This window comes from Aedes aegypti, chromosome 2 (genome assembly GCF_002204515.2).
Source record: "Aedes aegypti strain LVP_AGWG chromosome 2, AaegL5.0 Primary Assembly, whole genome shotgun sequence".
In the NCBI taxonomy this organism is placed as follows: Eukaryota; Metazoa; Arthropoda; class Insecta; order Diptera; family Culicidae; genus Aedes; species Aedes aegypti.
Genome location: NC_035108.1, coordinates 234,759,124 through 234,773,772, shown reverse-complemented (window position 1 = coordinate 234,773,772; position 14,649 = coordinate 234,759,124). Strand labels below are relative to the sequence as shown.

The window sequence follows — 14,649 nt, the reverse complement described above, 5'->3', positions numbered from 1 at the left end:
TTGGAAATTATCTGATATGGAATACCTTAGTTTGGTATACAGTAGCTTTTTCCTTCTACTCTGGATGTGCAGCAGAATTACACGCTCAAAAAAGCGTTCTGGAAAACGTGAACTGTCAGAAATACACCGTGAACTACCATGAACGTTCTCGTATACATGATCTAGTTCACGGTGTATTTTTGCTTGTTGACGCCTGCTGTTCACGGATACGAGAACGGATTTTTTTCTGTGTATATGAACCACGAGTTCGCTCAACTCTACGGCGAATACTGAAAGTGACTAAAGCTGGAAAGGGCCCGGCATGTTATAAAATTGCTGGACAACAACCCTGTAAAAACGATGTTCGCTGCAAATCCTGTCCAAACAAGAAGGTATGGAGTGCAGCGAGTTGCATCAGTTGCAACAGGATCTGGAGAGCGTGGATCGCAGCCGAGGATGGAGACCGAATGAATAAATAATAACGAAAACAAAATTTAAAATATTATGCATTAAGCAGCTGCGATTTATTGTAATAACGCAAAAATCTGCTGTTTCCATGGTAAGTTCAATACCCTTCATCAACTTCTACTCAAGTTGGCCCAACTGACCCACTTTACTCTACCCTTTCACCCCACTAGTAGATCGAGAACAGCAAATAAATAGTGACCCTTAGTTATCTAGAACTTTACCATATAGAAATAAAATAAACATGTTCAAATTTAGCATGAGGAAGAGAGAAAGAGAGGAAAAGAGAGAAACAATACATCAAGTATAACATCAAGTTTAAAGTATATGGTCATGATTATATCGAGCAAAATACAATACTGTTTGTTCATTATTTGGTAATACTAGAAAGCACCAATAGTTGCCATACGTTATCGTGTATCATTTGGAGAAGAGGGCAACCGGTGGGACGCTTCCTATATGCCACCTAATGACGAGTATTTTTTTTTATTTCACGGTGCATTACTAGATTATTGTCTACTCTCTTTATCCTAGCGCTCTGTTTCAATTTCGAATCTGTGACAAATTTCCCGATAAGAACTCATGTTCAACCAGCAGTGGTGCTCCTTCAAGATAGGCGAGTAGTCCATCAAACCCAGACTCTTACAATGCCTAGTAAATTAGATTGTTAGTTAGGAGACGTAGTGGATTCTATCCAAAATAGTGTACCGATAACCTCAATTGGTGAATCAAATAATGAAATGTCTCAACGAAAATAAAATTGAAGTACGTATCGTCGAATCTAAGTGGATCATGATTGAAATCGTGAACAAACTGCCCATATCTAATGGGCCTTTTTATATTTAAGCGAAAATAGAAAAAATATGCACGTTACCCGCGTGTATACTTTTTACAATAAATATCTATTTAACAGTATATAATTCAATGACTATCTCGAATTCTCATGCGCTGGTTAAAGTACTTCGAGTGTAGCGATAATGACTAGGTAAATATCACTTTTTCCGTAGTTTATCTTACCCTTTTACTTAGTTTTATCAATATGGCAGCATGGTTTGTATTAGTTTGTATCTTTCAACAATTATTTCGCTAGATCGACACGTCCTAACAATTTTTACATATGATATATTGCTTATGAACAAGATGTTGATCGGTTCCCTATACGATTCATACGGTGAGAAAATAACCGTTGCTCTGATTCGAATCAACAGGAACAACACGTGTTCATAGGTAATTAAGTATGCAAGGAATTCAAGATAATCACAATAACTTGGGGACTGTACTCAAGGAATCTTAAACAAGTGGCTACATGGATAACTACACAACGCCATCTCTGGTGCTCTGCAGTTTGAAGAAATTGTTGGAATACCGGCGGCGTATTGCTTAGAAGAAGCTCTTCAGGAAACCGGCTGGTCCAGCATCTTGCGGCTGTGATTGTGCTGTCTTCAACTTTGCTTGAGCGTTTTTTAAAGCTCTGCAAAAAAGGTAAGAATAATATGAATATAGTGCATTTACTGTGCCAATACTAATGCCAGAAAACTCACTGTTGCAGATCCATAATGGTCTTTTCTTTTTGGTTCTGCTCTTCCTGTGTCATCTGTACCAGTTGCAGTAAACGTTCCGTTTCGGCTGCTGATCGCTGAGCCTCTTCTTTTGAGTCGTTCAATTCTTTGGTAATCCTGTGGATTATGAAACATTGAAGAAGTGTTTTTGCTGACTTTTTGGTTTACTTACTTGTCCAATTGTTGTTGAGTTTCTGTTAACTGTTTGTTCAATTCTCCGGCTGCTGCTGCTGTACCTCCAGCCTGCAAAAAAATCAAACATTTGTAGATATTAGAAGCGGTTATTCTAAACGTTGAAAGGATATTGTTATAAATGAAATGAAATGATTTGATTTATTATAGAGAGGAATCCAACGTAATAAGTACACAAAATCTTTCTGCTGACGAAAGTTTTGAACCTAAAGCAGGCCCTCCAAACTATTTAAATCGTGAGACAAATCTCAGCAGCAGTATTTGGTGATGGGCCAAAATTGGGTCAAGATACTTGCTATCAAACATTGTACAGAGTATTCAGTGAGAACCGTGCTCAGGGTTGTGTTATCTAGTCTAGTTTTTAAAACTATTTTGCACTGGCATGCAGATGAGAAGAAAACCTCTCAAAATTCGGTCAGAAATCCACATTGGAGATTGAAGACGAACCACCTGACGGTTGAAAGTATTTTCAGTAAAGATAATTCAATTATTAATCTATCAATCCATAAAGGATTTTGTTCTAAGAAATCATGCCTACGGTTTGTTTCATAGTCCTGTCTAGAAACCTGTTCAATCCAGAATGAATCCTGGTCAGAATTCAAACAGAATCCTACAGGGGATAGGCAAAACGATTGAGATAGGCAAAATTTTGCCAAAATTCAAATGCTTATAACTTTATGAAAAATGGATGAAATTGGATGCATCTGGAAGCAGTCGACGGCAAATTTGTTCCAGTTTTAGGAACTTCCTTGGCCATGCATATTGACCACTGGGCAACCACTGTTCCGAATTGTCCACATCCCCCGGGGCACCTGGAACCTACTATAAAGTGGTCATGGTAGCCGGTCATATGCTGGAAATGCTTCGGAAAGCATAACCTTTGAAAATCATGAAGTTTGATGTCCGTATTGATATGGTTCCGGATATGTTCCTAATTGACCACTTCCCCCAGGGCACCTGGAAGCTTCTATAGAGTGGTCTGTGCATCTAATGGTTCTGAATACGCTGCAGGAAACATCATTTTTAAGGTTGATGTCCATTTGGATATAGCTCCAGATAATATTTACATGATTGGAAATACAAACATGACTGACCATGCTTTCCGGAACCAGTTTTACGGAAATGTTCATATTTCTGAAGATTTCCAACCAATCTTAATGCGTCCGGTGGCATTCAACTTCCTATTAGTTCAAGTTTCTAGGAAAATTGCAAACATCTATTTAACTTTACACCGCACAAAAATACAAGCGACAGAAAAAATGACATTTGGACATGACCTCAGAAAATCCGGAACATCTCCGGTGTCCAGTGGCCAATATGCATGGCCAAGGAAGTTCCTAAAACTGGACCAAATTTGCCGTCGACTGCTTCCAGATGCATCCAATTTCATCCATTTTTCATAAAGTTACAAGCATTTGAATTTGGGCCAAATTTTGCCTATCTCAATCATTTTGCCTATCCCCTGTACATAGGATTTTGTGAACGCCCTGCCCAGGATTCGGCGAGAATTATGTTTTAATTATTGTTCATTCCATCAAATATACTACTCAATTAATTTTATCATTTCAAATTCTTAAATTTTTGCCAAAAATTCTGTAAGAATTTTGCCGAGATGAACTAGCCCAGGGCTAAAAATCTCGTTAATAAAGATAGAAAAAAAAATGTAAGAATTTTGTGCAAGGCTTCGTGAGAAACCTTCTTAATATTTTTGAGAATCCTGCCCAATAATTTTCCTTCGGTTCGGTTGTCGCGCGAATTTTAGTAACGCGAGTAGTCGCGCATTATACTTTGTACGACACCCTTGGTTTTTCATGTTTATTATGAAATACCTCGCGATCTAGATTAAATATACAAAAACCATCTTCGACAAAGTAGTTCAGGAGATCAAGCGCTGACATGCGATGATTATTCAGTTTCGGAATTCTTCCACCAGGCAGTGCCACAGGGCAGTGTCATGAAATTTTGTTTTGCAAATATCTCAGAAGCCTGACCACTTGGAAAAATGTCCCCTTCGGAAAAGTTGTTGAGTAGTTCAAAGGCTATCATGATTTGAGCCAAAAAATTTGAAATTTTGCCACCTTGTGGCGCTAGTACGCATGAAACTGTTTTGCGGAAACCTGATCACTTAGAAAGATGGCGTCTTGGGCAAAGTTGTTCAGTAGCTCAAGGGCGACCATTATTCTAGTCAAGAGATTCGAGATTTTTCCATCAGACGGCACTAGTGAGCATGAAACTTTTGTTTTGCGGATATCTCACTCAAGTAACATTTTTAGAGGCCTATTTTGTAATTCGAGCATATTCATGTGACTCGTCTTAAGACGCTGTCGATCAAAGTAAGCATGCATATTTCAGATGTCACCCGCCGACTCCCATAGTAATCCAGTCACATAGAGTGACAACTGTCGAAAAACTTGAGTGACAGAGCAGTTTTTTGGTCGACAGTGACTCCAGGTGAGTCACTTTGATCGACCCGACTTATAAAATAGGGCCCTTAGTTTTTTTCACTTATTGCAGGCTGCTGTTACCACCATTTCACCAAGTCGCACTCTTGACTTGGTTTTTTGCCTTTCTGAATGTGTGGCCGATGTTGACTGTTCGTTAGCTCCGATGTTACCCGTTGATTCTCATCATCCCCCGCTCGAAATCTCTTTACCTGCGTGTTTGGTACGCGACGAAAGGATTGCCCAACCTCAAGAAAACCGACCACTGAATTTTCGTCAAATCGACTTTGACGCTCTTCTGGACTATTTGCTAATCATAGACTGGAACGAAATATTTCTTAGCAATGACATTGATCAAGTGGCCGAAAATTTTTGCTCCATTTTGAACAATTGGCTTGCTTTGAATGTCCCACGAATACGACCGTCAGTTTCGCCCGCCTGGAGTACGCCTCGCTTGCGGGAACTAAAACGCGCGCGTAATGCTTGTCAACGTAAACTACGTCGTCAACGCACGCCAAGCAATAAACGAAAATTTCAACGAGCCAGCAATGCATACCGTTTTAAAAATGCCTCTCTTTACAAGTTGTACATATTGCGTGTACAAAGAGATTTGAGAAGGAATCCTCGTGGTTTTTGGCGCTTCGTCAACTCCAAACGAAAAAGTTCTGCAATTCCAACGAACGTCTTTCTGAACGAGCAATGTGCTAGGACTGCCGTAGAATCAAGCCAATTATTCGCCAGGCACTTTGAAGCTATATTTGCTGCAAACACCGCATCAATACAGGAAGTAGCTGACGCAACTCGAGATGTTCCTGCAGATGTTGTTGATCTTAGTGCATTTACCATAAATCCCGATATGGTCTTATTGGCCGCGAAAAAGCTAAAACGGTCGTATGTTCCTGGTCCTGATGGATTACCGGCAATTATTATTTATCGTTGTATTTCTGCATTGGTACAACCATTGTGCGATATTTTCAATCAGTCACTCCAGCAAGCAAAATTCCCACGCATCTGGAAACAATCGTTCATAACACCCGTTTTCAAACGCGGTGATCGCCATGATGTTACAAACTATCGGGGTATTACAAGCCTGTCAGCTGTTTCGAAACTGTTCGAAATAATAATGTGTGGAATTATCTTCGAAACAACAAAATGCTACATCTCCGTTGAGCAACACGGATTCATGCCTAGCCGATCGGTTACTACAAACTTGTTGACTTTTACGTCAAAATGCATGAAGAGCATGGAAGAAAAGGCACAAGTTGACGTAATTTATACCGACTTAAAAGCTGCGTTCGACAAGATTGACCACCGAATACTTTTGCACAAACTGTCCCGCCTCGGAGTATCTACGCATTTGGTTTCTTGGATGGAGTCGTACCTTACGGGACGAGAGCTGCGAGTAAAAATCGATGGATGTGTATCATTACCCTTTACGAACAAGTCTGGTGTCCCACAAGGAAGCAACCTTGGACCGTTGCTATTTATTATTTTCTTTAACGATGCTGGCTTGGTTCTCGGTGAAGGATTTAAGCTGATTTATGCCGATGATCTCAAACTGTACATTGTAGTACGGACTGAAAATGATTGTATGCGTCTTCAGAACTCGTTAACACTGTTTGCCGATTGGTGCCGCAGAAACAAGCTAATTATTAGCGTAGAGAAATGTCAGGTGATCACTTTTCACCGCAAGATGCATCCAATTGTTTTTCACTACGAAATTGATGGGATCATTCTCAACAGAGTTGATCATGTGACTGACTTAGGGGTTCAGCTTGATGAGAAAATGTCGTTTGAGCTGCATCGTTCTGCAATCATCTCAAAAGCAACGCGTCAGCTAGGCTTTATTTCCAAGGTTGCCAAGGATTTTTCAGACCCGCACTGCTGGAAATCATTGTATTGTTCCCTGGTACGCCCTATCTTGGAAAATGCATCCGTCGTTTGGCATCCGCACCAACTCACGTGGAGTCTAAGAATTGAACGGATTCAAAAGAGGTTCATTCGTTTGGCACTAAGAAACTTGCCATGGAGGGACCCCGATAACCTGCCACCGTATCCGGATAGATGCCGACTCCTGGGACTAGAAACATTGGATCGACGAAGAAAGGTACAGCAATCGTTGCTTATAGCGAAGTTGCTAAATGGCGAAGTCGATGCTCCAGAACTGCTTAGTTTGCTAGAATTTCGTGTTCCTAACCGAGTTCTCCGGAGTACAACACTGCTCCAATCAAGTTTCCATCGCACCGTATTTGGATACAACGAACCCATCTCAGCGTGCATCCGAGCATTCTCAGCTGTCGAAGAGTTTTTCGAGTTCGATGAACCGACGAGGCATTTTGCTAATAGAATACGATCTGTAGTTCAGTAATCTGTGTTAAGTGTATGTTATGTTCAAGTTTTTATTCATTAAGACTAATTTGTCAGATGGATTATTTTAAATACAAATACAAATACAAATACAAAACTTAATTTAGAACTTATTAGTTTTAACAACCTTAATAACCCTTTGATAAAACTCCCTTTAACCCTAAAAGGCTCACAGGAGGTTTTTAAGGCTATACCTCAATATCGTTTCTTAACTTCTTAGTTTTGTATACTATGAATACATCTACCCTTACATATATAAGAGCTTTTGTGTAGTCTTATAGAGTTCAACTAGCGGTATTAAATCGTTTGCGATATCCTGAAACACGGAATAAGACTAATGCTAAGAGCTGATGATCGAACAAACATCGGAAAACAAGTTCTCGCGTTCAGTATCATAAGGGCGTAGAAAGAACTTATCGTCCTTCGTCATGTTCCATCGTTAAATGTTACTAAAACTGATTGCATTTCTTGTATTGATCCAAAGAGAAAATCGACGAAGAGAAATCGATCACTGCAAATACGCCTGTATGATACTCAACGCGAGAGTTGTTTATCAATCATAACCTTTTTTTTAATATTGAAATTGTCATGAGATCTTCCAACTCATAATAATAAATTAAAATAATCAGTAAATTCTCTTACAATTACGTGAAATTCATAACAAAGAAAATTTACTGGTGGAATGACATATTTTTTCCAATTAACGTCAGCGCGCCAATGTTACAACATCATTATTTTATTCAAATATCAAATATTTTATTCCATTCCATTTTCAGAATGATTTTGTGCTCATCTCCAGGGTTCTGAATTTTCGTATCAATGATGCGAAATCTACGATTTTTCGCACGTAAGGAGAATGCTTTTTTTCACTTCTCACGTGAAAGTCTTTTTTCGCTCACACTAATTTTCCCTGGAGCTACGTTGGAGGATAACTGAAAATCATTCCACTCCGGGGATAATTTATTTTTCACTCCATCATATTTTCGCTCACCAACTGCTCCCGAGAATTATCACTATGGGGATAAACAAAAACTAGTGCCGGCGACGGGATTCGAACCTAGAACATTGCTAAAAACAACCGCGATGCGTGCACGCTAACCATGCTACCACATCAACTTGACGAAAGGAATGGTTAATTTGGTGCATAAAAGCTACTGCTGCTCGTTGCGATGGATGCAGGAAAAGTTCTCCATGGATCGGAGAAAGAGAAAACAAACTTCTCACAGCTGCGGAGAGGTGCAGTTATCTATTTTCGCTTTGTTTTGTGGACGGATAAAATCGCAAGGCAGCTAATCGCTGAAAATTGCTATGAGGGATAAATCCATTATCGTGAGAGTGAGTGAGAATTCGGAAGCTTGCTCATCTCAATCGTAAATTGAAATATCCAAATTATGAACCCGACACGGCGACAATAAAAATGACAAATAGGTTTTTTGGGAGCCTTGGCTTAAACTTTATGCACTCAGGAAAGCTCTCATAAAAATAAACAAAGCTAACAATTTGATTTTGTGTTGAAGCTTGATGAACTAAATTCGTTCCGGTATGTATCTTAATTATGTTTTACTGGAATGAATTGTTATGATAAATCCCGTGGATGATCGGTTGTACTCAATATAAGTGCCTGGAAATGAAAGCTTTGTCGGTAGTCAGATAATTAAACGAGGTATTAGGTATCAGAAGGCTGGCTCCAAAGGCACGTTCCCCACTAGTTGGGAGATTTGTGCCATCGCCATATTTGAGCCTATTTCATCATCTACCCGATGGGAAAGGAAAGGGAAGGGAAAGATGGGAGGAAATAGGAATGGGGTCCCTTGAAGAGGGAAGATCGCATAAGCGAAATGAGAGCATGTAGCTCCATACCACAATGGGTTCGAACAGCGCCCTAAAAAGGGCACTGCAAAACGCATGAGCGAGAGAGCCTACAGCTCATTACCACAGCGGGTTAAGAATAACAGAATGTCCTGAAGATTCAGGCTTCTGAATTCAGTTTCACTTAATAAGTGTTTACCAAGTAATTGGAATCGCATTTGCGCAAAAACTGGACAGTTACATATCAGGTGATACGAAGTTCCATAATCGGAGTCACAACTATCACACACAAATGAGTCAGCACGCTGAATATTTGCCATGTGATAGTTGAGTCGGCAGTGGCCTGTCAACGCTCTAACCAAGAGACTGCAATTCTGCTTTGACAGATTTGTTAAATACTTCGCAACCCTTGGAGATGGCTCAGTAATGTACAATTTTGTTTGACGACATGACTCCAAACTATTCCAATATTGCTTGTGCTGAGTTGCCGCCCAAGAGTTTATCTGAAGCTTCACCCAGCACTTCGAAATTGGAATAGCCGGCTCAGGGCCAATGAAGTCATGCGATGCTCCATCGCGAGCTAGCTCATCAGCCAATTCATTTCCAGCGATGGAAGAATGGCCAGGCACCCATACAAGGTTTACAGAGTTGACTGAATTCAGTTCCTCAATTTGAGTTCGACATGCGATAACAAGCTTCGACCTTGAGGTGGCCGAAGCGAGAGCTTTTATAGCAGCCTGACTATCGGAACAGAAGTATATGACTTTACCCATTACGCGCTGTTGAAGTGCTGATTGCATTCCACACATAAGAGCAAATATTTCCGCCTGAAAAACGGTGCAGTTTCTACCAAGTGAGTAAAACTGATTCAGCCTTAGCTCACGAGAATATACTCCTGCACCAGCTCTACCTTCAAGAAGGGAGCCATTAGTGTAACATACTATATTGTTTGATATACTTCTTTCCAAATAGCCAGACGTCCACTCTTCCCGTGAAGGGAATTGTGTGGTAAATGTCCTGTAAGGAAAGCGACAAGCAATTGTGAGATCACTTGGAGCAAGGACAATTTTGTCCCAATTCACCAGAAGTGGAAACAACGAAGTGTGTGTAGATCTACGATTCACTGGATTTTTCTCCAGTAGATCCAGTACCCATAAACGGTAAGAGCAAGAAAGTGCTTCTTGTTTAAGATATGTGTAGTGGCGCAACGTCGAAAATGGGCTTAAGCGCTGCAATGGGAGTTGTAGAGAACGCACCAGACATCGCTATCAAGCACATCCTTTGGAGATGGCCCAATTTTGATTGGATTGTTCTCACTTCGCCCTTTTGCCACCACACAAGACATCCATATGCCAATATTGGTCGAACAACTGTTGTGTAAATCCATTTGATATACTTGGGTTTGAGGCCCCAAGTTTTACCAAAGGTTCGCCGGCATTGACCGAAGGCCATGCAAGCTTTTTTTACTGTGAAATCAATGTGAGGTGTCCATGAAAGTTTGGAATCTAGAATGACTCCGACATTGATCAGTCACATTAATCTCAGTGCCAAAAAGACGTGAAGGTCGAATTCCATCACGGTTTTGTCTTTCCGTAAAAAGATCAATAGATGTTTTATTCGGGTTAACCGAAAGGCCATATTGGCGACACCAACTCTCGACTACCTGAAGAGCACTTTGCATCAGGTCGAATAGGGTGCTTATGCACATACCAACTATCAGAGCTAGATAGTCGTCGGCAAATCCGTAAGTTGGAAAACCGCAATTCTTGAGTTGCCTCAATAGCGTATCTGCTACGAGATTCCACAAAAGTGGTGACAAGACTCCCCCTTGGGGGCATCCGCAAACACTCAATTTTCGAATCGCTGCTTGACGCAATGTCGAGAAGAGATGTCGGTTTTTGAGCATTTGATGAATCCAATTGGTAATCATTGTAGGTAGCCCATGGTTTAGTGCGGCTTCCAATATGGCATCGAAAGACACGTTGTCGAAGGCACCCTCAATATCCAAGAAAACACCCAAGCAGGATTGCTTCTGAGCGAATGCTTTCTCGATATCGTATACAACTTTGTGTAAAAGAGTCACAGTGGACTTTCCAGATTGGTAAGCATGTTGATTCACATGAAGAGGCATGTTTGCCAAATAAACATCACGGATGTGATGATCGATAATGCGTTCCAGACATTTCAGAAGAAAAGAGGGCAGACTGATTGGTCTAAAACTCTTCGCTTCTTCATACGACGCACGTCCTCCTTTCGGGATAAACTTTACAGTAATATCACGCCAGGATCTGGGAATGTACCCGGTAGCATTACTGCTTACAAGTAGCTTTTTCAAAACATGTTTGATAAACTCAAATCCCTTTTGGAGCAGAACAGTATAAATCCCATCCGCTCCAGGAGATTTGAAAGGAGCAAAACTATTAAGTGCCCATTGAATCGATTCAGTAGTTACGATACTGCGAGCCGAGGCCAGAGACTCGTAACTACATGAAAAGACATTTGGTTCATCCGCAGATGCTATGTCCACACATCCGGGGAAGTGTGTATTGAATAAACATTCTAAAACTTCTTCATCGGAAGAAGTAAAGTCACCATTAGGTAAGCGAATTTCGTTCACTTGGAAATCCTTAGATTTTGCAAGGATTTTGTTCAACCGACTGACTTCACTCAAACTGGAAACATTTGTACAAAGGTTTTTCCAGCCTGATCGTTCAGCAGAACGAAGAGCCTTCTTATAAGCCTTGCGAGCTGACTTGAACGACTCTGATCCAGCTGAACGGCGTCTGTTCCAACTCCTTCTACATTGTTTCCTGAGTCTAGTCAGATCGGAATTCCACCATGGGATCCCTCTTGTAGTCTTTACAGACCGCAGAGGACATGCTTCTTCAAAAGCTTCCATAATGTAGGATATTGTAGTATCAACGGCATCATCCAGATCACTTGGATTTTCAATGGACGAAGAATATCCATGAAATTTGGTTGCAACCAATTCAATATAGAGTTCCCAGTTTGTTGACCGGGGATTCCTAAAACGCAAAGTCTGCACAGTTACATTTGAATGTTCAAAGAAGATGTAGCGATGAACAGATAATAATTCCTCATCTGAAACATGCCAATTCGTCAACTCGTGACTGATTCTATTCGAGCAGAGCGTTATGTCTAACACTTCTTCTCTATTAGAAACCGTGAAGGTTGGGCGATTGCCTATGTTAAGTAATCCAAGCTCTGTACTACTTAAGTATTCTATCAGACTGGAGCCTCTCAAATTGATATCTGAGCTGCCCCAGATGATGTGATGAGCATTGGCATCATTGCCCACAATCAGCGGAAGGCCTTTTGTTACGCAGTGTAAGACAACTCGTTTGAAGTCATCCGTTGGGGATGGTTCATCATGTGGTAAATATACCGAACAATAGACGTATTTCCTGTTGAGGTCACCAACAGAAACATCGATTGTGACAGCACATACATCTCTGGTAGTTAACTCAGAAATGAGTGTAGCAACGATTGCTTTATTAACGAGCACGCATGCGCGGGGCATGGAGCGCGAGTTTGCCATTTCAAGTTTGCTGAAAGTAGCAAAAACTGGGTCCACAAGGTTACCTAGATAGAAGTTCCCTCTACGAAAGTAGGGTTCTTGAACTAGCGCCACTTGGGCTGCGCCATTTTGCATGAGTCTGCAAATATCGATCGTTGCTGTTCTCTTATGCTGAAGATTGATCTGAGCTAACCTAACCGTAGCCACTATCCAAACTAGGCAGGATTAAGCTTTTTGCAATCTCAGCACGAAAAAGACCAGCAACGAAAAAAACAGATCGGTATCTATTTAAAGTTGCCAAAGGCGAAAGAGCACAGGATACACTGTGCGCATAATGCGAATCCATATAGGTGATAATTTAAATTAAATGTCAACATATTCATAATCCCACCCTTATTAAGCCTCAGGATAGAGACTGAAGAAGGGCAGCCGATTATCTCGGAGAAACACAAGGTCACCTGCACCATTGCTCCGGGTAGCACAGGAAGGACTCAATACTGTGGAGGGCGCCCTGGTACCCCACAGGCTCCGTTAGCGGTTAGGTTTTATTTAGACCCCCTAACCATTCATTCCTAGGCACGGTACGCATCACACCATAAATTAGGGGTCACCTGTGAGGTGGACTTTTACCACCGGAACAGGCAGTCCGTAGTGTTAATTCTTAGCCAGTTGAAACAACCGCTACCGAAACTACGCGGCTATCTAGGCTGCTCGGGAAAAGGAGGTTAATATTGATGATTAACTCCTGACGTGCCCAAGCAGCCAATTAAGCAGCCGGTAGTCAGATAATTAAACGAAAGGAATGTTTGCCATTTTATTTTCGTATTCTGATTAACTCATAATTCTTAACATTATTATAATTATCTACATAATGGTATTGGTAATCACATTCAGATTGCATTCCAATAACATGCATCAGACAGTGGAGATTGAAGAAGACTTTAACATGACTTAGTCCAGTCTTAGGAGTTTCATTGATGGCTTCGTATGACAAAAAAGGTGAGGTTTTAAGTATAGGTTCTAATAGACACTATACAGCTCCTACAAAATACAATTTATCATCAATAAATTTGGAAGGCAAATACGTTTTAACAGAAGCACTTACAGGTATCTACAAAATATTTTAAAATGGATTTTACTTTTACTTTAGACCATTCAGCTCTTTTCAATGTTTTATTAAATCTGTTAGGATTTAATGCATCTCTAATAACATCTCCAAAAATAACATCTAAGATCAAAAACCATTGAAATTGTTAGTTGGGCAGGATAATAACCAGATATAGCGTCTTCGGTAAAGTTGTTCAGTGAGCTACCATTATTTTAGTCAGATGATGGAGATTTTCCAGGCGGCGCTAGTAATCTTGAAACATTCGTTTTGCCAATATTTCAGGACCCTGACCACTTAGAAAGATGGTGTCTTCAACAAAGTTGTTCAGTAAGTCTAGGAGTATCGAGCAAATTAATTCAAAACTTTGCCACCAGGTGGTGCTTGTATGCATGAAACTTTTGTTTTGCAGATTTCTCAGGTGCCTGACTAGTTAGAAGATTGCGTCTTCGGTAAAGTTATTCAGTAGCTGAAGGACTATCATTATTCCATCCAAATGGTTCAAGATTTGGCAACATGCAGCAATAGTTAACATGAAACTTTTGTTTAGCAAGTATCCCAGAAATATGGCGTCTTCTGCAAGTAAGCCCTGTCAGGTGCCTGATCACTTAGACGGATGGCGTCTTTGGTAAAGTTGTTTACTTAGACAAGGGCAATCATTGTTCAAGCTAGTTAATTTAAAAATAAATCCAGCAGGCGGTGCTAGTGAGCATGAAACTTTTGTTTTGCGGATATCTCAAAACCCTGACCACTTAGAAAGATTCGGCAAAGTTAATCAGTAAGTGAAGGATTATCATTATTCGAGCCGGATAATTCATATTTTGCCACCAGGCGGCATCCGTGGGCATGAAAATTTTGTTTTTCAAATGTACTGGGCAAAAATAATGATAGTTTATAAACTATAACCAATTATAATTATAATTATAATTAAAACCAATTTAACAACTCTACCAGAAACGCCACGTTTTTACACAGTCACTGTTTGCATGCAAATAATATGTGGTCGGCCAATATAGCACTCATCGAGCGATGCGACATCCCGAGTAGAACCCAGATGTATCACCACCCCACGTGTGAACCTGGATGATACCCTGCTGCCTTAGTGGTCAAGCCATCCAACACCTCTATCATGAGACCGGCAATGTATGCGAGTACGACGATGTAACGACGGAGCAACGTTGGCGCTTTTACAAG

The 14,649-nt window shown here is 40.6% G+C and overlaps 1 protein-coding gene across 1 annotated transcript in view; it reads right to left on the bottom strand.

The window, feature by feature from the left end:
• Positions 1–511: 511 nt before the first annotated feature.
• Positions 512–14,649, bottom strand: part of LOC5570381 (trichohyalin) — a 131,826-nt gene continuing 117,688 nt past the window's right edge. The window contains 3 exon segments of the mRNA XM_021844485.1: positions 512–1,915; positions 1,986–2,120; positions 2,176–2,246. Of these exon segments, the coding sequence (XP_021700177.1) occupies positions 1,825–1,915; positions 1,986–2,120; positions 2,176–2,246 (297 nt within the window). The 3' untranslated portion in view covers positions 512–1,824.